This window comes from Cinclus cinclus, chromosome 11 (assembly GCF_963662255.1).
Source record: "Cinclus cinclus chromosome 11, bCinCin1.1, whole genome shotgun sequence".
Classification (NCBI taxonomy): Eukaryota; Metazoa; Chordata; class Aves; order Passeriformes; family Cinclidae; genus Cinclus; species Cinclus cinclus.
Window position 1 is genome coordinate 14848857 of NC_085056.1, and position 27828 is coordinate 14876684.

Sequence of the window (27828 nt, forward strand, 5' to 3'; positions counted from 1 at the left end):
CACTATCAGAATAAATATAAATATGTGGAGAATCACCATGTTTGGTTATATTTATTGTAATAGCTGTGGTTAAAATGTAGATCAGACTGCTGTTTTGGATCTCAGTCTTAGTTCCAAAAATTGCATCGTCATAGGTGGATTATATCTGCAGCTTTTCAAATAGATGGCAGAGTATATTTCCGTGCTGTTTTTCCCTAAAGAAAAATTGAAAGATAAGAGGCAGGAGTTTCAAGTAACATTGCAACATTTAGTTGTCAAACTATGAATGGAAATTGCCATCATAGGGACTGTGTGTTTACTCTCCTACTTCAAAAAAACCATGTGAAAATGTAACCAAGAAGAAAGGATTTTTTCTTCTTTTTTTTTTTTAAATCAAATAATATCTTAGTAGATGAGCAGTGATTCAACATAACTAAAACAAATATTAATTGAAAAGAACCCTAGAACACAGAGAGGAAGTATGTTGGTGTTTGGTGAACAGCACTCACTGGAGCAGTACTGTGATGATGGACTATCCAGCAATTCTTTCCTGGAATCAGTTCCACTGATCTGCAACACCCCTCAGCATCCCCTCTAGTATCTGAGCTGCCTTTCTGAAGTTTTATCTTCCCATCGTTTGTTTTAAATACACAGTGCTACTCTCCTGCAGTTCTATGATGAAAAAAATGGCAGCAGTAGAGAGATACTGTTTGTTTGTCCACCCTTTATTATAATATTTCAGCATCTATCAGCAAGCTCCACTGCCCAGTAGTCAACAGAATCTCTCTTTGGAAACAAATACCTATGACCTTCATGACTGGACGCAAATCTGTAGAATTTGTAGCCAGAACAGAACTAGTACTAGTAAAATTGTTAGAATTATTTAAGTTTATTTGGCCAGTTTATGCTGCCATTCACCTTTCCTTAACCCCATGCATGACTTTGTTAGGTTGGCCAGTCCCACTGTAGACAGCTTTCAAATGTAGTCTGAATTGTCATGTACCAAATTCTGCGTGGGCTTGCCAGGCTGTTGGAGTGGCTCCCACTGCTACCATCCTGAAAAGGCATGGAAACATGTGTCTGCACAAATGCAGGAGCCTGCATTCTCAGGGTTTAAATCCGTCTGTTCTCTGACATGGTGCTTATTGCAGAGCGTCTCAGGGCAAGCCTGTAATCAGCCAAAATTAGAACCTGAAGATTCTCTGACTTAGAGGGGAGCAGTTGTGTCTAAATCTCTGTAGTTATACTGATGCATTTTTTCAAACTTTGTCAGATTCAGAGATACATTTTGGATGTATCATCCATAGGTGGTTTTGTCAGTGCAATGGAAGATGTTGAAATTTTCCTGTTGGTACCAAATTTATCAGGTGTGGTTGTGGTTTCCATCCTATATGTTGCAGGAAATTTTACTGGTGTTCAGAATAGTGAAAATTTGAAGAAAGCCTGCTCTTCTTCCATGAGATGTGAAATAGTCAGGATGCACTTGTGAAATTTCTGTCTTGTAAATGTGACTCATTTCTGTCCAGAGGGTCTAAAATGAGTTTTAAATAAATATGTCCACTTTGAAAGATCTTATTGCCAAGTCTTTTTCTATAAAGGCAATGTTCCTTTGTAAGGGTTAGGTTTCCCCTCTTTTCCTTGCCAGTAAAGATCTTCTTTCCTGCATATCTGACCTCTCTGAGATAAGATTTCCTTGTGTCAGCATTTAATGTCATGTGAGCACTATCGGCCTGGGAATTTAATGTTGGTGGCTGTTTTCTGGTGGTTATAGAATGGTCATTGCTCCAGAACGTGCTGATCAGAAAGGATGAAAAACATGGGAAAGCCTTTCAGAGTGATGGGAACCAAACATTCAGCGCAGCAGAGGCTTAAAGGCTGCCCTGTGTTAGGAAGCCATGAAGTACCTGCTTCTTCTTTGGGATGTGTGGGGGAACAGATTCATCTCCAGAAACCTGAAATAAGGAGGTTTCACCACAGAATTACTTTTTTCCTTTCTGTCTGCTCCAAGATTCAATAAAGTCTTTGAAACTGTGGTACAGAAGGCTGTGTAAGAGTTTACTCCATTAACTTTTTTCTTTCTTATTCTTAACTGCTTACTGCTAAGACTGCTATTTTACAGAAAGTGAGCCTGTGAATTCATATTTAAGATAGTGCTATATGCTTTTTGGCTGTCTTCAAGGGAATAAGTCAGTACCAAATGCACTTGACTGATCCCAAGTATTTGTACTCATTTGGAATAGTGTGTTACAAACTCAGTCCTGGGATGAATTTCAGTGCATCAGTATCTGCAGATTTTTGCTGCCAGATGTGTTTCCTGTACTTCACTATACACTTATTGATATATGGACCATCAATCTGATGATGATCTGAATATTTCCAGAAGGTTTTACAGCATTTCTGTTTTCCAAGATGGTCGATAGTTTAAGTCTGGCCCTGACAGACATGGCAGAGAAGCTCATGAGAACATTTTGGCTGAATTTCTGATGATGTTCATGAGGTAGAGGAGCAGCAGCTGCTGTACTAGTAACAGAAAGAGAGAAAGACTAATTCCAGGGCAAGGCAGCTTTCAAAGGCAAGTGAGCATCATGTGACTGGATGTGTATAATTTAAAAGAAAAGGAAAAAAGCTAGAACTTCAGCACAGCCTGTCTCTCCAGTATATGAGAAGTGAAGGAAATGAATACGGCCTTGAATACACTTTTTAATTTTTCAACACTGTATTTTGCCAACTTTAGTTCACTCTGTTGACTGTTCAGTCAGACCGTTTTTAAATTAAAAAGGAATACACGGTTGAATTATTTATTAAACAAAAGGTGCTTCCGTGCATGCAGACTACCTGGGTTTTGAATTTCTTTTGCTGTTGGAATTTGAAGAAAGTGCATTGCTAATAAGTTAAGAGATAGAACAACTCTCCTTCTTCTCAAATAAGTCTTTCTCTGTCTCTGATGCAGACAATAAGATAACTTGTGTCTATTCAGCCAGAGAAGAGTGCCTGATCTTCACTCAAATTTCTAATTTTGACCTTAGTGTGAAGTTGTTGCCCCAGGTTGCTGGGCTCCATACAGACAGAATTTCTGGTAGGGATATGTGTTCGCAAATCAAGCCAGTCTGAATTATCTCCTAATTTTATAGGCATTCCTGATGGGTTAGAATATGTGTTTACTGGTGGATTAATGTGGAGGAGCTGTAAGTAAGCAGAAGAAGGCTTGCAAAAACTTTGTACGTTGTTGCCATCAGCCTGTATGTCCTTGGAGGTTGCCAGTTCACCTTGGGGTGATAAGGACCTGGTGCAGTGACTTTGCTTTGCTCAGTCCCCATTACTGCCTCTGTGTTGGTGTTCCAGATTGATGCACAGCCAGGGTTTCTTGTATTGTGGCCTCCGAGTGCCTGATCTTTTCTTGTCCACTTCCCCAGGAGTAAACATTCACCAGCTTTTGGACTAGACTTTCTGGACTTCAAATTCCTTTGGCTGATGGCTGCAGGGAAAACATTCAGACTGGGAAACTAGGGAGGGTCTTCCATCAGTTGTGGGACTGTGGTCTCCATAGCTTGCTGAGAAATGAGAGGGCTGTTTTACCTGGTACTGAGAAAGGAATTAATGTGCTGAATCTGGGGAAACATCTGTCCAAGAGCCTGGTACTTCTCATCATTGATGTGGGACCAGACAACCACCTAAGATCCCAGTGAGATGCAATGCAAAAGGCTGGTCATGGCAGCAAGGAGACTTTAGGGAATGGTTGATGGCACTGGCCAGGGCTCCAAAGAGCTCCCAGTCACCCCAGTGTGTGGCAGGGTAGTTGTGAGCCTGGAGCTTTTCTGTGGAAGGAAGGCAGTGAGCAGCAGCGAGTGGCTGGGCACACCCTGGCTTTGATAGCTACAGATGGAGACCTAAAAGATTGCAGGGCCACAGTCCAACACCAGCACATGTAAAATAAGGCTCAGGATTTAGATAACTCTGTTCCAGCATACTGACGTGCATGGCCACAGTCCAACTCCAACACATGCAAAATTAGTTTCAGGATCATTCCAGCATACTGAAGCCTATGCCTAAACCAGTTATTGCCACAAGCTCAGCTAAATCAGAGGACAGCATTCAAAATAATTTATTTTTTTTCTTTTTTTAAACCAGAGAAGTTCAGATGAAAAAAAAAATTGTATTGTCATAGTACAAGAGGAAAACTGGTATATTGATAGATCAACTCCATAGGCAGCATTTCAGAATTTTTATAGCCCACAAATACCATGTCATGGTATCCAAGTATATTAAGGCTATTTTATAAAACATGGATATGAGTTGACCTAGTAATGTACTTTTTGAGATACATTAGTATAAAAAAATTAATGAGTCCTTTCAGATATCATGTTCTCAGTATTCTCACAGTACAGTGTTAAAACAATGAGGAAAAAACCTATACCAAAGAGTTATACGATCCCTTCTCAAGATTCAATGTAATGAATTTAATCAATATTTTTCCATTACAGCAAAACTCATGGCAATTAACATATTTTATTTATAGAAAAACGGTGCTAGTAAAGTAGATTCAGCAGTTTAGAGTTGTTTGTAAGTATTTATTCAAATACAGCTTTTTTTTTTTTTTTTTTTTTTGTGAAATAGATAAAGAAGTTGGAAATTATCCTCAAGTGGCTTGTACCAAAGAAGTTAAATAGGAGAAAAATAATCTACAAAAGTATTTGTATTAGCTCAAGGTGGTCATTTAGTTTGAAAGGAGCACTGGAAAGTTAAAAGTAAGAAAATACAGATACTGGAAAAGCTTTTCATATCATAGTCCAAATGTTGTAACACACACCATGACATTATTCACTCTTTAGAGACTCTGTCAGCACCTCTCTAATCAGTAATCTGTAAATGGAATGAGAGTCTTGAATTCTTTCTGATTTTGTTGAGGGGGAAATTAGTAATTTAGCTACCTGTACAGTTCTTTTTACGTGCCTGATTCTTTTGTTTTGGTTTTTGTTGTTCTTTTGTTGTTGTTGTTGTTGTTGTTTGGTTTTGGGGGGTTTATTTGTTTGTTTTTTGTTTTATTTTTTCTTCCTAGTGTCTACAGAAAGACATTCCTGCAACATTTTAAATAATTTATGCTTTTCCTTAGTAGAATGAGTTTTTATGAAATCTGATGACCTGCTACTGGCACTTCTGTGCTGATTTTTCCACTCTGTGATAAGATAATAATAATGAAAAAGGGTTTTCTTGAACAATAGTATGCAAGAACTTTCCCAATGATACCTGATGCCCTGAGAGCTACTTACAATCAAGGCAGGTCTGTGGTTCTCTCTTGAAAAAAGAAAAATTGTTTGTTTTTTGGATTTTTTTAAACCCAGAAACCGAGTGCAAAACTTTGGTAGTGTAATTAATAAATATTTCTATACAAATACTTAAAAGATTTTTAAAAATATCAGTGCATTTAGAAAACTACAAGGAGATAGGTGTTAATTTGTAATTTTTAGAGTCTCAGAGACTGCATTATTGGGAACATGACAAGAACCTAGAGGAAAAGACTCAACAGAGCTCTCTTCCACCCAGATTCATCATTTTTCCAATGGTTTACTGACACCATCTTGGATTTTCTTCATAGCACAGCTTGCACACTGTACCAAATGGTTCTGTTTGTCCCCTGAGTGTTTTAGGAGCAAGACAGAGGTCATGGTGAAGCACCCCTTACCCCTCTGGTTTGTTGGGTTGTAGAGCTCCTAATGTGGAAGAAACAGAGTAAGCATGGAAGCAAGAAGAAGGCAATATATTCATCCACAGAAGTCCAGTTAATAGTTATTTTAGTTGATTAGCTAGCAACTTCATTTTCTCCCTCATGAAATTGCCTCCACAGATCCTTACTTCTGGAGCTTAATCAGCAGTAGCAATCCATCCCAGGAGTGGGAGATCAGGAGTACTTAATTAAAGAGGGACTGTAAGGCAACTCTCCCAAATTGAATATCTGATCTAGCCTTGGCATCAGGAGAGCAATGCTAGGTAAAAGTGTTTATCAAGCTCCATGTAGCCACTCTGCAAATCTCAGAGATGGGAATATGATGCAGACAGCTTGTAGAAACTGCTATAACCTGAGTAGTATGGGTTTTAAGGCCATCTGGTACCTGAACACCTGCCTACAAATAACACATACAAATCCAAGAGTTGGTTCAGTTGGATAGCCTCTCTGCTTAGATTCCCCAGTGGAATTTTGTCCAAAAGCAGTATGCAATCTGTATGAAGTTTGGAAAGACTTTGTCCTTTCTGGTCACTAATCAAGTGCCCATTTCAAATTGAGGTGGCAGGATTAAAGCTAACCCAGGTGAGTCAAGGGTTTGGGTAAGAAAACTGAAAATCACAGACTGCTGCTCACAGTAACTTTTGGTAAAGCTCCAGAATATTCTACACTTGTTTTAAGAAAGGAAGAGGAAAACCATATGAACTATGTCATATGAAACATTTGGGAGATAACCTTGCTATCAGAAGCTTAATTGGACACCAAAGTAAATTTTGAGGATAGATGGCAAAGACCATTGCCAAAAAACCAAGGAAAGATCCATGAATAAGTATTTAAGCCCAACTTTGCTAGTCCAAAAGGTCCAAGAGCTGCTTTGCTTGTGAAGACACACATTATGGACAGAGGAGTACTACAGGTTGTTCTGGCAGCTCAGGTGTGCTCTTCTGAAGAAAGCAAGAACTACCACAAACTAGATAACTGACATTCTGAAAAAAGGCAAAGTACATTCACTTCTCAGGCCTCCTCTTTTCCTGTGGAAAGATTATACAAGTCTAGTGGAGTTTCATGAACCTCATCTGACCACCTAGGTGATTTGGGATTGGAAGTGCTTTCAGCTATGAAGTCAGCTAAGCAAGTGGGATTTCAAGGTCATTATTGTGGAATGGCAGATCTGAAAAAGCAGTAAAGGGATGGTGAAAGAGCTTTGCATGTTTAGGGCTTCAGAAAGAAGTTTTAGTATTCTGCAGTTTTGAAGCAAACTGCCAAAAATGGTGTTGAGGCAGTAATGTGGTGGGGAAAAAATATAGTGATCCATGGTCATTTGTCTCTAGCTCAGCTCTCAATAGGTAGCTCGTGGTTCCAGGAGCTAGTAGTGTCATCAAAAAAGTGACCCTCTAACCAAAACCAAGCACTCCATGACTCTGCTCTGTGTATTTCTGATGTTCATTGAATTCATTGTGCACAGGTGTAACTGAATAAATTGAAACTTGTAACTTTTAATTACATAATTTGTGCACGTGCATGTGGTTTTTAGAATAGCCTTAAGTCAGGGGCACTGAAAGAGGGGGAAGAAGTTTGACATGCCTGCATGTGCATATATTTAAAAAGAAAATCTTCAGCACTCTTTTCAGTTTTATTTCAATTCAATTTTATCAAAACTAACCTTGTAATAATATGGTGAAGTCCTGGCTCAAATATAAGTGTTGAAGTTACATTGAGCTCAGTAGGACTGAAGAGGTGTACAGGAGTGAGATTAAAATTTGAACCTCACTTCTTCTCATGCTGAGCTCAGAATATGTGTGATGGTTTGCAGGATAAAGATATTTAATTGTAATCTTCTTGAGGCATGAATGGCATTCCATTGATTTTCCACAACTGAACTTTGTACTGCTGATTAATAAAACAATAAATACAGAAGATGAACTATTTTGTGTTTTATTAACAATTTGCATTTCTTATAGTATTTCATTTTCAATGAGTATAAAATCATACCCTCGAATGGTAAGATGTAATTGCTGATCATGTATCTCTTTGTTCCAGACACTTTTATAAAAGTGTATGTATTATGTATGATGTGACCTTCAAATGCCATGAATGCGTTGTGCAATAAACTGTCAATATTTGTGGCTATAAGGTACTAGATGACTTTTACAATAATTGGAACAGCTTTATTAAAAGCTTGGATCACTCAGCTGGTTAAAGAGAAAGACACAGGCCAGTGTTCATCTGGGAGTTTCCTTCTGCCAACTGCTAAATGAAAGATATTGTAAGGTGCTTAAGATGTCTTCTTTCTTCAAATAAAACTCAAAGCAAAACAGTTAATGAAGTCTCATACAAAAAATATTCTCTCAAAAAATATTTATTTTTTTCACCATGCTCAATTTTTGGTCAGAGCTGAGCTCTGTCAGCTAATGGCAAGTAAACAATCCTGTGTTTTAAGTGCTAAATATGAGTTTCTATGTCTTTTGGTCACGCAATTCTTCAAAGAAATGAAACGGCTAAAATGATGTACTCAGAAACTGTGTTTGATCTCTGATTATCTTAAAAGGTTTTTAAATTTTAGAAAAAAATGGAAAGTAAGACTGCTGAGAACTCAAGGAAAAAAAAACTCTGTAGGGAATTTGATTGAAATGAAAAGAAGAGGATAAGAAACATTTTGTGATTAACAAAACCTTAATTTTGTTTAAGTGTTCCATTAATGTGTCTCTGTGCTGTGTATACAGATTTTGCATGTGTCTTGGAGTACCACAATGAAAAGCATTAAGATATAACCAGCACTGCATACATACAGTATTGCCATGCAAAGTGTTTTGAACCCGTGGGGTGTGAAAACCACCGATCTTCAAGTGTTTGGTGCTCCAGGAGTGGGCTTAAGGTGTGTGTGCAGCCACCACATCACCAGTTACTGAGAAATTGCTTACAATATTTTGGCTCTTGTCCTGCTGAGCTTGAAATAACACCCAGCTACTCCCCTGCAGCCCAAGGTGCTGGCTGTGACTGCCATTTGCTCACTTCTACAAGCTGCAGGTTTTGCCTCATGCAAATGGTTCTGGGCCTTTTACTTCAGTTTAATTTAGACTGTATTTTAAGTTTAACTCTGCCAGTGACTAATTGTTAGCAGAGGCAGGGCAGTTTGTGCATGTTGTTCGTCCGTGTGGTTCAGAGAGCTAAGAGGGAATTCTCATGTCAGACGTGGTATCTTTTTATTTACCAGTGGAACCTTTGTATAATCTTTATTTCTATTAATACAAACAATGTGAATGCTGCTTTCTCACTAGTAGGCCTCCTTTCCAATTCTATTCTAAAATAGCTCTATGTTTAAACAAATTCCCTGCCAATCCATAGTAACAGTTTAAGATTCCCTTATATGGCCATTATAAAACCTAAATCCTTGATGAAACAATAGAGACATCAAGTTGTTCCTGACCTAAGACATTAGTAACTCTTTCCGGAGGCCTAAAATATAACTGTAATATTTAGTAATATTAGAAGCTTTCATTTTAAACCATGAACTTCACTAGCAAAAAAAGTGTAGTGACATCCATAATAGGGTTCTAATTTCAAATGATGAACACAGGGCCAGATTCTGTTCTCATTTACATAGGATGATACTAATTGAAGCTACTTCAGGTAGCTAGAAAAATATGATTAATTATATCCCTAATTATACTCATATTTTCCACTATTTTCAGTATTATTAAACCTTTCTCTTAGGAATAGGCAAGGAAGGTAAAGCATGTTTTTCCAGAAACTTGGCATATTCTATGTTGCTTCCCAGGGAATGAGGTGGTTGAGTTCAGGAATACTTGCAAGAAGCTGGCAGCAGTGACAGAATTAACACACTGAATATCTTCTAACTCCTTTCTTGACATTAGCTTTCCTGCCACAAGAAGGGCTAATCTGGGTGGTTTGAATGTCATCAAAAAATAGCTGTGGTCACTACCACTTCTTGTTGCACCATGTTTTATTAACTTTTACAGGCATGTTTGAAGAACTACAAATATTTTGAATTTCAGAAATATATGAAAACCTGGGATTATGTGCAGCTTTAAAGGCTTCTGGCCTCATTTTCGAAGTGTTCTTTAACAGTGTCGAAAAACACATACTTGTAAGTCTGATTACCTATTTTGTGAGTCGATTACCTTTTCCATGTGATTGTCTGTTTTTGGCTAATTTGGCAAACCTTGTGTTGACGAATTCCAACTGACTTCACTGATGATTTAGTCTTCATGAGGGCTGCAATTTAGCCCCTTTGAACGTGAAAGAACCTCTTTTGAATCCCTGCACTTTCACATACACACAGCAAATAAATACTCTGGTGAAATTCATGGGACATGTATGTAGATGTTCCTTTCAGAATTTGGCTGCTATCACGACTTAAGTCAGTGCTGCTGCCTAACCAAGTGAGAACAGTTTTCTTTTTACAAAAGAAATCCATCATTTTCTAGTCATGTTTGTAGGCTCATTCCAGACAGGTGGGCCAGTTGTACAGAACATGTATGGAAATGTCAAAGAATTTGTTTCCTTTTGCTCTTCATATGACTGCCTAGATAGCTTCTGCTTTGAGTACACAGACTCACTGTCCATCTAAGTTTGTCTTCTCTTTTCTGGCAGTATCAACTGAAGCTGGCATTTCTCCTCTGTGACATCTGTATCTGTGTGCTGAGCCATGGCCATGGCTCATTTCTGGCTAGACTATTTCTGATAACCAGCATAAGATATTGACAGTAAAATATAATTCACTGCTGTCTCTCTCACTTTCTTTTAGCCTTCCTTTAACCTGCAAAAGTGCTCTTGGCTCCAAAACTGTTTGGATTATCTATCTCTATGGAAACTTCTTTTCTGCTTGTGGCAGTGATGTGGAAACAGCCTGATCCTGCTAGATGAGGAGTGGTGGCTTTTACACCTGCCTCTCCTGAGAACTGGGCATCTGTCTGAAGAAGGGCAATCCCTCAAATACTGATCTTATGGATTGGCTAATTTTTATTTCAGTCTGCATGCCAAATCGATTTGCTCACCTTTTTGGCCAAAGTGGCTCTTTGGTTTATGCAGTTAATTGCCACCTTCTGATAGGGATGTTGAAGTGAGCTTTCTTTCCTTTCATTTACCCCATGAGAACATGGGCACAGTCACATTAAGTGCAGCTGAGGCATGGTACAGGAGATGTCCCTGTCATACCTCCCCAGAAGCTGCTTTGTGGCTGAATTCCTCTGTGTGCTGGGTCAGGGAGCACTCTCTGCCTGCCCAGCAGGTACAGCACACGGAGCAGCTGGGGACTCACAGCTGTTCCTTCTCCTTAGACTGGCACAAAGACCAGTTTCACATTTAGAACTAAATGTTGCTTGTCTCGTTTCTGTCCAGGACTTTTGCTGTGTACAGACACTTACAAAGTGAAAGGAAAGCTCAGTAAGTTCAGAGGCAAGGCTCGGAAGTCTCACATCTAGTATGTACAGCTATATCATACTTTAGTCTCTTATTTCCTGCACTTTAATCAGGAAAGGTTGGGATGGGCAGGAAGATATTCAGGATGCTGACCTGCCTATAAGGGAAGTGGATAGTAAAAACAGCAGTGTCATCCCACATGTATCAAGTACACATCATATAGACCACATAACTCAGGGAACCACAATGGCTGTAAGATAAGTAACTGTTCTCTTTCATTCCTGATCTTTCATTGTCAGAATTGAGAAGCCCCCAAAACCATAGCTCAAATCCTAAGTAAATAATAAATTAATCTATGAAGCCAATCCTAGTTCTGCAGATCTGAAAAACTATTTTTCTATATTTTTGCACAATTTAACAGAGCTGAGGGTTTCTGCTTGTGAAGGCACTTTCAATAACAGGAGAAGGGGGAACATCAGAGGTGTAGAATATATGATTATTGGTAAAGCTGAGGATTTTTCATTCCCTGCATATTCTGATGATGGCGTAGTCTGTATTCTTCAGTTTGCTTCTTAACTTTTTTCTTGTTAGTCTCTTCTTTTTTCATCCTTAGTTTCCATAGATCACTTTTGAGAGACTCAGCATAAGAAAACCTTGGTAGCAGAGTCAGTGAGACTTAAACACATTTTGAAGTTAAGCACATTTTAAACTTAAGTGCTTTGTCAAAGAGGTACAATGTGCCAAAACGGGGCCCTAGTAAGAAGCTGGGTTAGCATTTGATGGGGAGAGTCGGCAGCATTGAACATATCTTTTCATTGTTTGGAATAAAAGAACTTAGATGTAAAGCTGCTCATTCAGGTAGTGATGGCCTCCAGTGCTCCGGTGGGCTTTGTAGGCAGAGGAATTCAAAAGAAAACCCCTCAGCCCAGCTTTAAAGTCTTAGGAATGCTTTCACTGTGGGAAGAAAAATTCTTCAAGGTAAGGCCCCTGTTGGAGTAAAGCCTTTGGAGCTATCTACTGTATGTCTACTTAAATCTAAAAGAGAACTCTTCAGACCACCCACATCTTTCTTTGCTTCATTGTTGTTTTCAGTTTGCTTTTTCAGAGGGATTAGTGCTAGAGTAAACTCCATCGTCTTGCTCCCTTGAAAAAATTCAATTTTGTGTAAAGTGAAAATTAGACTCTTAAATCTGCAAAGAGAGCTGTTCATCTTACAAATTTATTCTTTTTTATTGGGCCACACATATTCTAGATAGAAAGATAAAAGCCAAATGGATAACAGGCCATCATTTAGAGTGACATATAGCAAAACATAGCTAGTAGACTTATTCTGTAAATTCCTCCTGAGTGGCTTGTTAACTTTATCTATATATATATCTATAATGCTCATTTAGTATTTATTGAAAACCAAAATAAAATCCTTCAGTTTATCATCATGCATTCCATGTTTTGCACTTCAGAAAAGTCTTTTTGCACTCAGGAATTATTTTTTTTCCCAAAGAAGCTTCAACCATAATTATATACAACTTTTGAGGAGTAAACACAGAGAAAATCTAAATTCTTTAGGGATGTTGGAATTATAGGCTAGCACCTATGTATGTATTCCTAGACTCAAAAAGACAAAATAGACTCCTGTAGTATGCAGCTTTACATACTTGAAGATAATTCAAAATGACATTTACTAGCTTTCTAACTTAAATATTATGCTTTAGCTCTGCACTCTAAGAACAGTCAGAAAATGTTAAACAAGAATGCGATGTGAAAACTATCAGATTTGCCTTTTGAAAAGTAATAGTTTGGTTACCTACATGACTGAGATAAGCATTTATATATATATATATATATATATATATATATAAAACATATCTATAATTTCTTATTTTTGGCTTTAAGCAAAATAATTTAGAGGGACCATTTTATAATACATACTGAAATGCCTGTTAGTGTTACCTTTTCCAGAAATGTGATATTTGGGCCTTTGCTACTGTGAGAATAATTTTATGAGAGCCAAATATTTAAGTCTTTCTCATGTCCCATTACTTCCATTTAAAAGGCAATGCTGTGTAAGCTGCACTGTGTTTCCTGACAGCTTTAGTTACACATCAAATGGGTAAAGACAGAACATTTTTAGTCCGTAGTTTATGGTTGAAATAATCTGTGAGCAGGTTTTAACTCTGTGCTCCCCACCTGGATGTAACCCAGATAGCTCAGCTCTGCACAGGGTGTGATGCTGTGTCCATGTGTCCTGCTCCTGACGTGCCAGGAGTGTCAATCTGGGTCACAGCTTCAACATTTGCCATGGTTTTTGGTGAAATCATGAAGTGGTACTTAGAGTGATATTGAATTCATGCTTATAGTGATATTACATTACCCCCTTTGTACAAGATGATGGATGAGCCTTGTGTCGTTTGTATAATGATTTATTTTTTTAATGCCCTACTCTTTTTTATTGCAATTTTTATGTCAGTCTTTTGGTAAGTTATTTTACTCCTTGCCTGCTTGGATAAAAGCAGTTCATTCAAGATGGCTGAAATGACTGTTTATATCAGAAGAGAGAAGAGGTGTCCTGGAGTCTCACCCATTGTGCTATGATGCAAAGAATAAGTGTGGCCATGAACTCTGAAGGAGAAAACATAGGAGCTGCGGGTGAGAGGGAGATGGAATTCCTCCTCCTCATCTGACCAGTTTTTCCATTGTTTTTCACATGACATTAGGCCTCTCTCTCTGTTGCCTGTTGTAATTCCACTGCTGAGGTGTTGCAGAGGAAGTTGGTTAGCTTTGTGTGTAGACATTGTCAGTGCTCTTGGGCCCGCCCATCACTACAGTTCTCTTGTTTTATGAGGTTTTAATACACTGGTGCAAACTTTTTCCCTCTAAAAGCCTACAGGTTTTCACACTACCTATAAATTAAATAGATTCAACAAAATAACAATCTCAAACTTTTGGAGAAAAAATTAATAGGAACTAAGGAAAAGAAGAAATCAAACCAGCTGCTGACACAGCTGTTTCTTTTCTTGTATAATTCAGTATATAAAGGTACCATATGCTGCTTAAAAACATGATAGAAAAGATGAAATAATTTAAGACAATAACAAGAAAATACATGAATTGTCAGCATTCTGTCAGATTTAAAGAATGAAGTAGACAGGTGTAGTATTGACATGTTTAACTTTGTGTTGTGTTAGCAGTTTTAGTGAGAACAACTTCTGACATGTGCTGAAGTGATGTGAGAACATTTCTGTGTTGCAGACATTGGAGAAGAAGCTGGGAGATCTGTAGGAGTCCAGCAGCCAGCTTTACTGAGAGACAGGAGCCTTGGTTCTGCCATGAAAGACTGCCCATACTGTGGAAAAACTTTCAGAACATCCCACCACTTAAAGGTCCACTTGAGAATACACACAGGTGAGAGGAACAAGTGAGCCACGTGTGGGGGGGGGTTAATGTGGATTGTGCCTAGGAGCCTGAATTCCCACTGTAGATTTGGACTTATTAGTTGGAGAAAGTCTTTTGAGAAAGATGTATGACAGTCTTAAATAAAAGCACAAGGAATGTGTTGTTGGATAAAGACCACTTTAATAGAATCATGTTTTCCCAGTTGAGGTTATTTCTGTCTCCTTCCCTGCTTCATCACTGTTTCCTTCAATTACCCTTGTCCTTCAATAGGCATAAGCCTATTGGTTTCAGACTTAGTTATACTAACTGCTTCAAAGGCCTTCCTTAGCATCTGCTTAGGGATTCTGTATGTTTTTCTCAGTTACTATTTTTGTTCCATTTAGCATGCTCATTTTTAACCTCTCACTGTTCATATGAATGCATCAGCTTCTCGGATCTGCCTTTTTTTCCTCCCCACTAGAACTCACAAGACTTAGTACTTGTAAGTAATAAAACTTGTCATGCTTTGCACCATGGTAAAATTTCCCATATTTTATTTCAGTAGCAATCATAACATTTTCCCTACAGAGATTTGCTGCTGGGCTGGATATTCACTTTGTTTTGGTATTTCTCTCACTGGGAGGACTGCTCTCAATACTAGTTATTTCTAGCCATTCCATTTAAGTTTTAATATTTTGTTTGCTTGAAAGTACATATGTGCATGGGAAGGTCCATGTAGAGACACAGTCTGTGTTTAAAACTTTATCCGTAATTAAGTTCTGACATAAAATGTCATAATCCTCAGGTCCTGTTGACATAATTTGAATTTCTGTACATGGTCAATAGGATCCTGTTTTCTTCCCAGTGTTAATTGCCGTGGTAGGCTTTGGGAGAGGATTTAAAACTTGAGATTTGGGATACTTCTTTTTGGAAACAGACATAATAGCCCCCATGACTGTAATTTTATTTTTAAACTATTTTAATTGAATTTCAGAATTTTGCAACTACTTTCCTAATAGGAAGGTAAAATAATTGCATGTAGAAATCCATCCCAGTTATACCTCCTGCTTGAAAAACTTCACTTTCATTTTTTATTTCACTGAATTAGCAATGTTTACCTCCCTTCCCAAAATCAGCACTCATGTTTCTCCTATGTGCATGCACAGATCTAGTACTTAATGTTGTGTTTGTGAATGTGAGGCCTGATTTTGAAAAAGAGAAAATTAAAATTATTTAAAGGAAATCCTATAATTGTTGAAAAGGGAAATTTTGTTCACCATATTTTTCTTCTTTTTTTCTGCATTGTGGAGTAGGAGTATACCACACTGAAATTTAAAATTTGGCACCCTAATGTAGTTTTTTCTGATTTGATTGCAAACCATTTCAGGCAAGAATATTCTTCTCTGTGCGTTGAACTTTGGGGGGTTGGGAGAGGAGAAGAAACCTGTTGAAAACCTTATTTGTGTGCTCTCCAGTGTAGTAAAAGTAAAGAAATTGTAATTATTTTATTGGAAAATAATCTATAACTATGGGGGTTAAAGAGTTTGAAATCTTTAGTATTTGAGGGGCAAAAAAACATTCTTCAAAATAACATGAGGTGACCCATCATCTCTTCATTTTGTTTTATTATGTAGTGATCACTTTGTTCTTATGTTAAACATGGTAGTGATTATACATTTGGAATTTGTGCCTTAGAACTAATGGAAAGTAAATTAATTACAATGGAAATATTCCATAAAAATTGCATATTAATACTGACTAGAGAAAATTAAAACAAGAAAAAAATAAACTGTATAACATAACAAAAATTTTTTTAAAAAGAAACTATGGAAACAACATTTACAATGTATTTAAAAATCATTATAATTTTAAAATAGGTAAAGATCATTTCCATTAGGTTGAGAACAAAGTATTTGTAAATAATGATAAGAGTATGTTTAAGTGAAGCAATGTTTTACATATTAGAAATAATCCTAATAAATAATATAAAAATGTAAATTGGCAAATTACTAGAGTTATTAAATAAAAATTAAGTTCCTTTGCAGTAAGTGGAAGTGATGTAATAGATACCAGCTATTAAACAAATATTGGTTGGCTCATGCTTCTCAGGGACAGTTTCCTGCCTTTTATGTCACACTCTGTCTTTATTATATGCCTGGATCATATAACTGACTGATAAAAAACACTTTACTGTATTTCTCCACTACATTAACTCAATTACTGTTCTTGTTCTCACAGCACCTGTTTGTTAGAGATGAGCTCAAGCAGTTCAGCAGAAGTCAGGTTCCTTCGAACATCTGTGTGTTTGGAGGCACACGACTGGGTTGGTTTGGTACTCATGCCAAGAGCAGACCCAAAGTCTGATCCAGCCAGGACGTGCTTCTGTGGCAATTGGCCCAAAAAAGCTGGAGAAGCAGTTTAATCTTGCACAAGAGGAGGAAGCTGTGCTCTGTTTTTGAAGAATTAGCCAGTGACTTGGGTTGCTTCTTTCTTTTCTGCTGAATATTTCATTGTTGCAACCTACTCCACACTGAGCCCTGGTTTCTGTGTGGTTTGCTATCACATAAAAATCCTGTGAAGGTAAAAAACAAAACAAAACAAAAAAAAAAAAAAAAAAAAACAAGAAACAAAATTGTGTTTAGCACACTCAGTTTTATCCCAACACAACTGTAGAGGATTTTTCTTATCTAGCTCAGGGATATTCAGGCAGGAAGAGCTTTAAGGGGAAGATAGTAAGATATGATTTCTGATTGTTCCCATGTGATAAGAGGAAAAGGGCATAATTATGTGAAATCAGTTTCTCCTCTTTCTTGCCCTAAACACAGTTGATGGATGAGACAATTCCCTGGGACAACCCTGAATGGAGGGAGAAATGATTTTCAGGCCAAAATGCTTGCGAGCCTTGGGTCTTGGAGAGGACAGGCAGAACTCTCCGTGCCCTCTTCGATGAGTTCTTTTAGCCAGTGAATTCCCAGTGGCCAGAGATGGGCAGTGCTGGCCTCCAGCTCACACAGAGTGTCTGGGGAGGAGAGGCAGGGGCAGGGGCAGAGCTGTGTGTGCACAGCAGGGCATGGCAGGCACCTGGGGACCTGTCCACTTTGGGAGTCAGCCTCCTTGCTGTGAAATAGTGCCTCGTACAGCTGAGAAGGGTATAACACAAAAAGCTCCAAGATGCTCGGGGTTTTTTTTGTGAAAAATAAAACCATCTTGAGTATCTCAGACCTATAACGTGCCGTATGCAGGTGCTTCTAGGGCTGTAATTTTGCCCCTCTGGAGGCAGCAACTTAAGGTCTCTTCATTCAGGGAGCTGAGCATCTCCTTTATGTTCCTGAGCACTTTCAACCCCTGGGAAACACAGTAAGTGGTGTGGGTTTTACATTGCATGCCTTGGCCTTTGGACTGTGCAGAAACAGTTAAATGTAAGAAATTAAAATTTCTTATTTCTTAAATCCTATGTCCTACCTTTGACAAGGGACACATTAGGTAGGAGCAGGTTTCAGATTGGCTCTAGCTCCTCTTTGCACCTTGCATTAGCCCTCAGAAGCTACTGCAGATATAGACTAGTTTGGGTTTGTGCTGTCATTAGATGCTCTGGTGTATTCCCAGTATAAAAGACAAAATTAAATTCCTTGAGTAAAGGAAAAAGCATAATGTGCATGAGCAAAGGAAAGATGGTTTGGATTGTGCTAAACAGAAGGAACCCAAGAAAGAGATGAATAGGAAGAAAAAGCTTGGCAGGGCTGTGTCCATTGACTGAGAGTCTGTTACGATATGTATGACACACATCTAGCATATATTAGATGTATTATATGCATTTACAGTGTTACTGCATTTTCCCTTGGAAATGTGACTAGCCAATTTTAAACCACGCTTAGATGAACTGATGAAATACAGTAAAAATGGTGCTGTTTTAAATGAATTCAATTCACATTTCCTTCCTAAAAAAAGACTGCCTGTTGCCATTCTCTGAAGGCACTTGTAGTGGGATGAGCAATATGAATAATTAAGGAAAATGGGTATGTGTGCTCCAAGAGGAGACAATTTTGGTATTGAACATCCTTTATTCTTACATTTCTAAGATGAACTAAAAGGACTTTTCATTTCTCTAGATTCCTCCAGATTTCCCATCCTTAACATTGTACAGCATGCCTTTTCTCCTGTCTTAATGACATCCCAAACTTTTGTTGAAAATAATTGATTGAATTTAAATTTCCTTAAAAGTTTAAGAGGTAATGTTACAATATAAATTTCCTACCAAACACTAAGTAGGGAAATATCCATTAGTGAAATTAACTACAGTTTCTAGGTAGCTAACAATGTGCAGTATACAGTAGGGCATGGCTAATGAACACTGCAGTGGGTGATATTTCATTATACAAATTAATGCTCACATTTTAATGGGAAAGTCACATAATGAATCTCAGCTTCAGTGACAGCAATTAGAGACACAGATTGTCCCCTTCTGGACAAGGCACTGTTTAGCAATAAGCAGCTGTGTAAAAAGTCTTCAGGTTTACAACGTATATATATGCTTTGGGGGAATTGTGTACAGTTTATATTAATGTACTGAATCTTCCCTGCAAAGTAACAACTGTATTTATCTCTCCGTGTTTTAACTAAGTAAAGACGTGTAAAAAGACTAAATGAATATTGCAGATGAGATATAAATAAAGGAAAATATTCAATTTTAAGAGTTTATAAAAATAAAAATATTTTATAGTGATGGCAAGTACACAGATGAAAAATGAAAAATAAAATTAGTAAAACCATCAAAATTCTGTCCTGTTACAGGTAGTTTCATCTTACATAATAGAGAAAAATGACTAGTAAAGGAAAGTAGTAAAGAGAAGAAGTTAACTAGTATTTCTGACAAACAGATTAATTGTGTGGTGAAACATGTGCAGGATCCAAAAATAATCCTACAGAACCTTTGATATTCCATTTGGTTTAAAAAGTGTGGAGTGAATGATTAGAATGATAAAAGAAATTACCGTGTAAGAATAGGCATAATAATGAACTAATTAAACCATACAGCAATTCATTTCTAAAACATCTACTGCACAATGGATAAAATAGGTTATCAATAACTGTTTCAATGGTAAAATAAAAGATGCTGGAAAATGTTTTCAATATTTTCATTAAGCAGTATTCTCTGGAATTGCAAGATGTTTGATTTCATTTGCTTTGCATGAAAGCAAACTGTACTTGTTAAGAAACATTTGGGGTCGAATTGCAGCTCACATTGTCCCCAGGTGACTGTCACAGCCCCACTGCAAGTGGGGCTGCCAAGTGTTTGGGGTTTGGGTTCTGCCCTGGTGCACAGCTGCACGGTGCTGAGGAACAGCACCACGAGGAGCAGAAGGGCACAATCCACTCATGAAATCTTATTTAAAAGGGAGAAGGGAGCATTCAGTGGGGAAAGAGGGTGTGGGGTGCAGGACAGGTTGTTTAGAAGCTGTATGTTAAATATGTAAAACTAATAAAGAAGCTCAGAGCACTACGTTTAAATACATAGAAGTAATGAAATTTGATAAAGTAAATTAAAAGCAATAGTACAAAATATGTATGTGTCTGGGAGGGTTATGGGAAATGGGGTAAAATTCTGTGGATCTGGCAGGCCAAACAATTGGTGTCTCACCAATACTGGACAAGAATGGATAATAAATTATCAACCATGGTATAGAAGACTAAATACTCTTCTGCTTTGTTCTCAGAAAGAAGCATGATGGTTCTCATAAGCATTTTCCAATGACACAGTTATGCCCCCATTAAGTAATAAAGCTGTTATGCTGTAGCCCACTGCATTTTAACATTTTTTAGAATGAATGAGGCTGGATAACTTTTAGATAAAATCTTTAAAACCCTGGCTGAAGAGCTCTCCAAATCATTAAAGTTCATTGAAAAAAATGCCCAAAAACAGTCTGGGAACACAGAGCAAGATCCAGAGTAGTTATAGTGGTAATACAGCTCTGGCTATTCTTGTATTTCCCAAAAGAATACTAAGACCTTGAAATTCGGACTACCCTGACAAAAGTTCGGGGTAAAATTACATAATGAACTGGTTAACTAATTGAAAATTGGTAGCATAGTTAACTCAATTTTATTTTATGAAAGGAATTTTTATCAAGTTTCTTCTCACAAAAGTAGCCTGCTCTATGTGGAAATCCCCCCCAACAAAAAAAAAAAAATCTGAACAACAACAAAACAACCACAAAAACAAAAAAAAATTCCTAAAAATCATTATACAAAGATGAAATAAACTCTCATAAACTCTCAGTTCCACCACAGGGCTTTCAGCTCTATCTATTTGGTATTTCGTCATTATTTGGAAGACTATATAAAAATCACTGTTGATAAAATTTACCAGTGGCACAAAAAATGGTAAGATGCTAAAAATCATGGGGAGGCACTGATTAGTCACTTAGTCAAGTGGGCTCTTTGCAACAATATGAATTTTAAATCAGCAACATGTAAAGGAAAAAATACTAGAGGCAGTGATGAACTGGGCCTGGGACTGTGGTAGAGAAGCAACAGAATATGAGCTGTTAGTTGATTGCTAAATCTATGGATGTAAACACAGTCTTTGGACTCTATAAAATTGCTATCAAGTTGAAATTTCATCAAAGCTTTACTGGGTACCCATAATTTAAAAGGACACAGAAAAATTGAGAAGGATGTTCCACTCAGGTGTGAGAGAAGGTGAAGAAATGACTGTTTTGCTGTCTGCAAATACCTTCCTCAGGAAAAAGACTTTTTAAATTTAAAAAATCTGTTCATTCTAACAGAGAAAAATGTAGCAATGTTCCATAGTAGGAAGCAAACACTGAATAAATTCAAGCTAGAAATAGGGCACACATTTTGAGCCATAAAAATACTTAATCAGTCAAACAGTTTACCTAGGGACACGTTGGAGTCTTATTCACTGCCATTGTTGAAACAGAATTTGTTTAAACTAAAGCAGGTAAGTTTTGTTTCAAGATGTATTTACACTCCAATGTTGGAATTATCGTGTGAGGATCTTTGGCTTGTGTTGTAGAACAGATAAGACTAGATGATCATAATTGTCCCTTCTGGCCTTAAAATCTGTAAATCTGGTTATAATCTGGCTGTGGTCTCCTTGCACAGCCCATGGCAGATGGTTCCCCTGACCAGTAGGGTCAGATTGTGTTCTGGGCAGGACTGGGGATCTCCTGCATAGGTTATGCAGCTGGGTGGTTAATAAACCTGCTATACAAATAGACCTGTTTCTACTGGGCAACATGTCTGTTTCCAGTTATCTACCAAGATTTTGTGCAGATTTTACAAGCAGCATTGAATTTTTATTGTTTTACTTTATCTTGATATGAAATAGTTCCTCTGAGATATCTTGTGTCTTGTAAACCAGAGCAGTAGGTAGATCTGAACTGTGATTATGCTGCCCAGATAAGGTACTCCCTATAAGATTTTTTGGTTTTGTTCATTGTACATGCTGGGATATTCTCTCATCCTACTCCATTGTGAAAAAGTTTGCAGGCATGCAAACAGGGCCAGAGAATTAGCAAATTCAGGCTGGCTATTGCCTTTGTGAACAATGAAAAATGACTCTTGGATATGAAATGCAGAAAATTATTTTGAAAAAGTCATGTTCCCTCACTCCTACATGGCAACGTTAATTTATGTGAACTGATATTAAGTGTTAAATAACTCATCCAGACACTGCTCTTGGCAATAATACCAGGGTAGTCATTACACTAGGATGAATTCTCTGAAACCTTTCCTCAAAGTATGAGACACAAACAGGTTGTCTTCTAACAAGAATCATAGCCTACCTCCCTTGTTCCCTGCAGTGTTCTTTGGGTATGTACTACTGCATTCACTGATAGAATCCTGAAAATTAGTGATCCTTTGGGTTTTCCACTGAAACTGGCTTGGTTTGAGGTTAGACTGGGATTTTTATAAGAGCAGCTTATAACTATGTTTTGTCATTTGTACAGGGTCTTAAACAGGTTATTAATTTGAATGGATGAAGTAGCATCTAAATAACTGCACAATTACTGAATTTAGGAAATACTGACAGACTAAATTAAAAAGATTCAAAGATGATTGACTCCATCCTACTCCCTTCTCCCAATGCCTGCCCTTGAAATAGCAGCATTTAGGACTGCTTTGAAGTAAACTAACCACTGCCAATATTTAGATCTGGAAGAGAACAGTGAGGTTTTGAATAGCTTCCTTTGAACAATGCTGTTTGGCCAGTCCTGTGTTGCAAAGGTGGCACAGTGTGTTGCTACATGTTGAGTTCAATTTCAGACCTTCAGCTTTAGATCTCGTTTCTAGCCATGTGAGGGGTGGGAGCACCACAAAGGCAGCACACCAAGGCTGGGAGAGATTTGAACTTTTTATCACACTGTCTCAGTCAGTGTCTTCTTTCAGTCCAATGCTCATGGCATTGGTGGAGAGCTGTGTGCAGATCTCTGCTGAAAGGAAACTCAGTCTGTGGAGAGGCCTTAGAGCAGAAAATGGAATGACTTCAAGGCTTAGCAATTCAGAATAAGAGTATGTTGTGCCCAGGGCTTTTAGAAGTACAAAATAGAACTAGCATTTTCTGTAGTTAGCATTTTTAAACTTACTTGTACCCATTTTTACACATACATACTGCTCTAAGCAGTTTCTGCATGTTTTCAGCAACATCAGTACAGACTATATTACAAATTTCTCCTTCTCCTTGCAGCAGTTCTCCAGCAGTTGATGTAGTGCCTGCAATGCTGGGACACACTTTTTGATGGTGCCACTTGATGTGCAATGCAAGCACACTGAACTGTAGTTAGAATAAAAGGAAGTGCTCAGTATAACTGTGTTAAAGATTTCCGTGAAGGCATAGGGGATGCTGAGGAAGAGCTTTTCAATTAAGAGGAGTGACAATTCCAAAGAGAGAACATTTAACCCTGCAAAGTCTAGCACTTGTTTTTCACAGTCTCATTATGTCTTAGGCAGCTAGCTGAACTAGTGAAGTTGTGTCAGAAGTCACTAGTGACTGCCGACAGTAACTGGTGGGGCAAACATCAGGACAACTGAAAGCGGTCCCAAAAATACTACAGTGAGAAGGTGCTGTCAACCCAGCATTACTGTCTGTCCCTGTTCTGACTGGCAGCACAGCTGTCAGAGTTTGCACACTCCCAAACAGCCCTGCAGAAATGCAAACCAATAGACAGTGTCTTCTGTGCTTGTCCCTGCTCCCAAAGGCCTGTGGTGGCTGTGGGAATGCTCGGGTGCCCACCTGGAACCAGGGGGGAGCAGACAGGTAGCAGTCTCAGGTCTGTGGCTCAGTAGGAACTGCTTGTTTCTGCACAGCTCCCACTAAACACATCCCCTGCTCCTCATCAGTGAACCACCGGAGCTTAATTAGGTGATAGGGAAAGACTCTGAAGTTTCATTGAAATGTTTAAATCTGATTTCTTCTGTTAAGCTGTGTGGACAGAGGCCTAAAGCATGAACCATGCTAATTAGTACCTCTCCCTCTGCTGAGCACCTCTTGTTTGAGGTTCTGCGCTTTTCTCCTCTAAAAAGGTCGATTGATGTGGTTTGATATAAAGCTCTCATGTCTCACCGTTTAGCTTTAGGATTACATTATGGATTTAGAATTTCCAGTGCTTGTAAGCTGCTTCAGCCCAGGCTGGACTGCAGCACGTATCCAGCCCCTGCTCGTGTCAGTGAATTCTCGTGCACCGCTCCATGGTCACGGGAGCGTCCGGGCTCGCCTCTCATCAGGAAATTCACTGAGAGCAGCAGCTTCCCAAGCATTTACCAGCCCTTCAACTGAGCCTCGAGCTTAACTAACAGAAGTTTGAAAGCTTTTCAATTTTGTTTTTAGCATATTTTGAGGTTATTTGAAAGCGGATCACTTTCCAGCTGGTTTGGTGAACTACATATTATACAACATTTTTACTGTGGAGGAAGTTTTCAAAACAAATGTTTCTATTTTGCCATTTGAAGAGGCTTGCCTTTGTCTTTTGTATCACTTAGGGAAAAAAAGCTACCTAGAGAAAACAGTTTCTTCTTCCTCTTGCAGAGCTCCCTCATGGATACAATTGGCACTATTGACACCTTGCAGATCTTTCAGATTTCTTTCACTTTTAGTGAGGATTTTCATACTTTTTCCTTTAAAAGAAATTCTGCATTGCTAACAATGCTCTGCAAAAATTTAGCTATAATTTTGCTTAGATGTACATTCTTTTCGGATATGTCTTTATGACTATATGTGAATATTTATTATGTGTGTAAAATCTTCTGGCTCTTTGAAGGTATAGGAAGAACAATAAAAGTTTAGTGTGGGCTTCAAATATTTATTTAATTCATGGAAATCATCTTATATGTTTTAAAACTCTATTCAAGCCAAACCTAGAAAAGTGCTTATGGTAGGTAAATTACACATTTTACTACTTGAGCCTTAGAAATGTCACTAGTACAAAATTAAAGGACTGCAAAAACCAGTAGATAATACTAATTTCAAACAGAGAAACTAAATATATTTTGTACTTTTTATTACTCGATTTCTTTTTTACAGACTACTTTTTATTTTAACTATATGTTCTTATATGCTTCAATCATAATGTCATGTAATGATATTAATATTTTATAGGATCTGTATTTATAGTTCTTTATTTAGAAACAATGCAGTAGGTCTGCAGATCTTTGAATCCTTCTGGAATGGTGCCCTCCAAATAATGATAAATTACTTGTGCAGTATGCCATTTGCTAATTATATCCATGATTTACTGCAGAGCAAGACTTAAATCATTCATTTCAGTCTTGCGTAACAGTGCCATAAAATTTTTAGGTTTAAAAATGGTTTCCATGTGTATAATTTAAACAAATTTTAGAGCAATTGTATACACAAAATATTGCAACCATCCATTTGTTACATTCTTTGTCTCCCTTTTTTTTAAACTTGTACTTTTAATGATTACTGTGGTTGAAATTGTTATGCTTCATTTTCATAATCATAGCTTTTAATTCTACAACAGTTTTCTACATGTTAGATTAAGAAAAGGATGTGTAATTGTGTGTAGATACCAGGTCATTCCTGAGTAGCCCCACATTCTGGAAACCCATTTTAGAAATACTCAGTTTATGAATTAGTCTTCAATTAAAGGCGTTTCTTTTTCAAAAATGAATTATTTGTACCAAGATTTTCTTGTTTTTAAGCAGCTAATGCTGCTTTTTTAATTTCTCCACTCATCCATAGACCAAAGCACAGTTAACTCTCTTTTTATTTTCCTCTTTGTCCACACCCATAGGTGAGAAGCCTTACAAGTGTCCACATTGTGACTATGCTGGTACTCAGTCTGCTTCCCTCAAATACCACTTGGAACGACACCATCGGGAGCGACAGAACGGAGCAGGACCACTCTCTGGGCAGAGTGCAGGTCAGGAACACAAGGATGAGGCACCAAGTAAAAGTTCTGTGTTTATTAGACCAGACATATTGAGAGGAGCCTTCAAGGGACTTCCTGGTATCGACTTCCGAAGTGGCATGGTCTCACAGCAGTGGACGTCAGGAATGCTGTCTTCTGGAGATCAGCAAGGACAAGCAGCTGGCATGTCATCTGAAGGATCAGAAAATATGAAGGGTTCAGACATATCTTCCAAAGGAACACACTTCTCGGAACTTGGCCGTGCTTACCAGAACATGGTCGGGAACGGTGTAAACTTTCAAGGGTCTTTGCAAGCTTTCATGGACAGCTTTGTCCTAAGTTCTTTGAAGAAAGAAAAAGAAATGAAGGATAAAGCTCTCTCAGATCCACTTTCAGCAAAAGCTCTGGGCTCAGATGGTGGTGAGGAGAAGATAAATAGCAAGTCCTCACAGCGGAAAACAGAAAAGTCGCAGTACGAGCCTCTGGACTTGTCGGTAAGGCCTGATGCAGCCTCCCTGCCAGGCTCCTCTGTCACTGTACAAGACAACATTGCTTGGCATGGCTGCTTATTTTGTTCCTTTACCACTTCATCCATGGAGCTAATGGCTCTGCACCTCCAAGCCAATCACTTGGGCAAGGCTAAACGTAAAGACAACATCATAGGCAACAACAAAGAGCAGTCTAGAGAAGTTTCAGCCTCGGTGAACAAAGTGAGCTTGGTCCCCTCCTCTGTGCAGTCCAGCAAGGAGGCAGGAGTTTCAAACATGCTGAGCCAGCTGGACTCAGCTCCTGAGAAAATGACCCAAGGACAAAATAAAGAGACCCTGGGAGAGCAAAAGAGCGCTGCCTGGCCCGGCCACGTGGAATCCACTTTTTGTAATTTTACAACAGACTTCTATAAGCAGTTTGGTGTTTATCCTGGTGTTATTGGCACGGGAACACAAAATTCTTGCACCAGTAATGAATCCGAAATAAAAACACAAGCTGAAGATGACCCAAATACTCTGCTCTCTGACTCTGTAAATAAAAGTGCTATTGATGACCTTTCTGACATAGCTTCATCTGAGGATATGGAATCTTCCAAGGAAGAAAACATTGAAGATGAGGACATTGACACAGAACCAGATATTATGAATAAGCAGTTGTCTGCCCTAAATAAAGAAAGCAGTGAAGGAGGTGACAATATACAAAGTGCAGTCACCTCACAACCCACACAAGGGCTTGTATCACCACTGCCACAAGCTTCAGAAAAGCAGTGGCACAGTCAGAATCTTCTCTCCTCACACGAAACTGCACAAGAAGTGATGAAACCCGACCAAGTTCAGGGTCCACAGGCCCTGGAGAAGCAGATGAACATGTTGTCAGTCCTAAGAGCTTACAGCTCTGATGGCTTAGCAGCCTTTAATGGACTTGCAAGTAGCACAGCAACTAGTGGATGTATCAAGAGACCTGACTTGTGTGGTAAGTTTTAGACCTTCTTTTAGACCATTTCAGAAAACACTTGTGCAGAATCATGAAGCTGCTCTTTAAATATACTTAGTCATGTTTGTTAGTAATACATTTTTTTAAATGTTAAACCCTGTGGGCCAAATTCTTGTCCTATATGTGGTCTACTCCATTGAAATCAGCAGTGCTGCATGCATACTTAAACAGGATTTTAGAAAGAACTTGCTTTTTAAACTAGAGTAGCAGCAACATAGACTATCTGTGCTAGTGGCATCGGAAGGGGATACTTACTGCTTTAGAATACTTAAAGGAGGAAAAAGTTTTAAAAATTTTACATGGTAACTTGCAAACTTTTCAGTATTTTGATACACGAACCCATGAAAACACTGGATGCTTTGCCAAGAGAACCTTGCTTTCTCTCTTTTTTTCTTTTTTTTCCTCCCTTTCTTTCTTTGGATTGGGGTGTGTTCAGTTACCACATCAATGAAATCAAAGGCCAAGTGCATGAGTGCATGGAATGTGTCTACCTGTATTGAA

General features: G+C 38.2%; 1 protein-coding gene across 1 annotated transcript in view; it reads left to right on the plus strand.

The window, feature by feature from the left end:
- The window catches only part of ZNF536 (zinc finger protein 536), a 186241-nt gene that overhangs the window by 41138 nt on the left and 117275 nt on the right, over positions 1-27828 (plus strand). The window contains exons 2-3 of the mRNA XM_062499656.1: positions 14330-14482; positions 25729-27306. Coding sequence (XP_062355640.1) covers positions 14330-14482; positions 25729-27306 — 1731 coding nt within the window. The remainder of the gene's footprint in view (positions 1-14329; positions 14483-25728; positions 27307-27828) is intronic.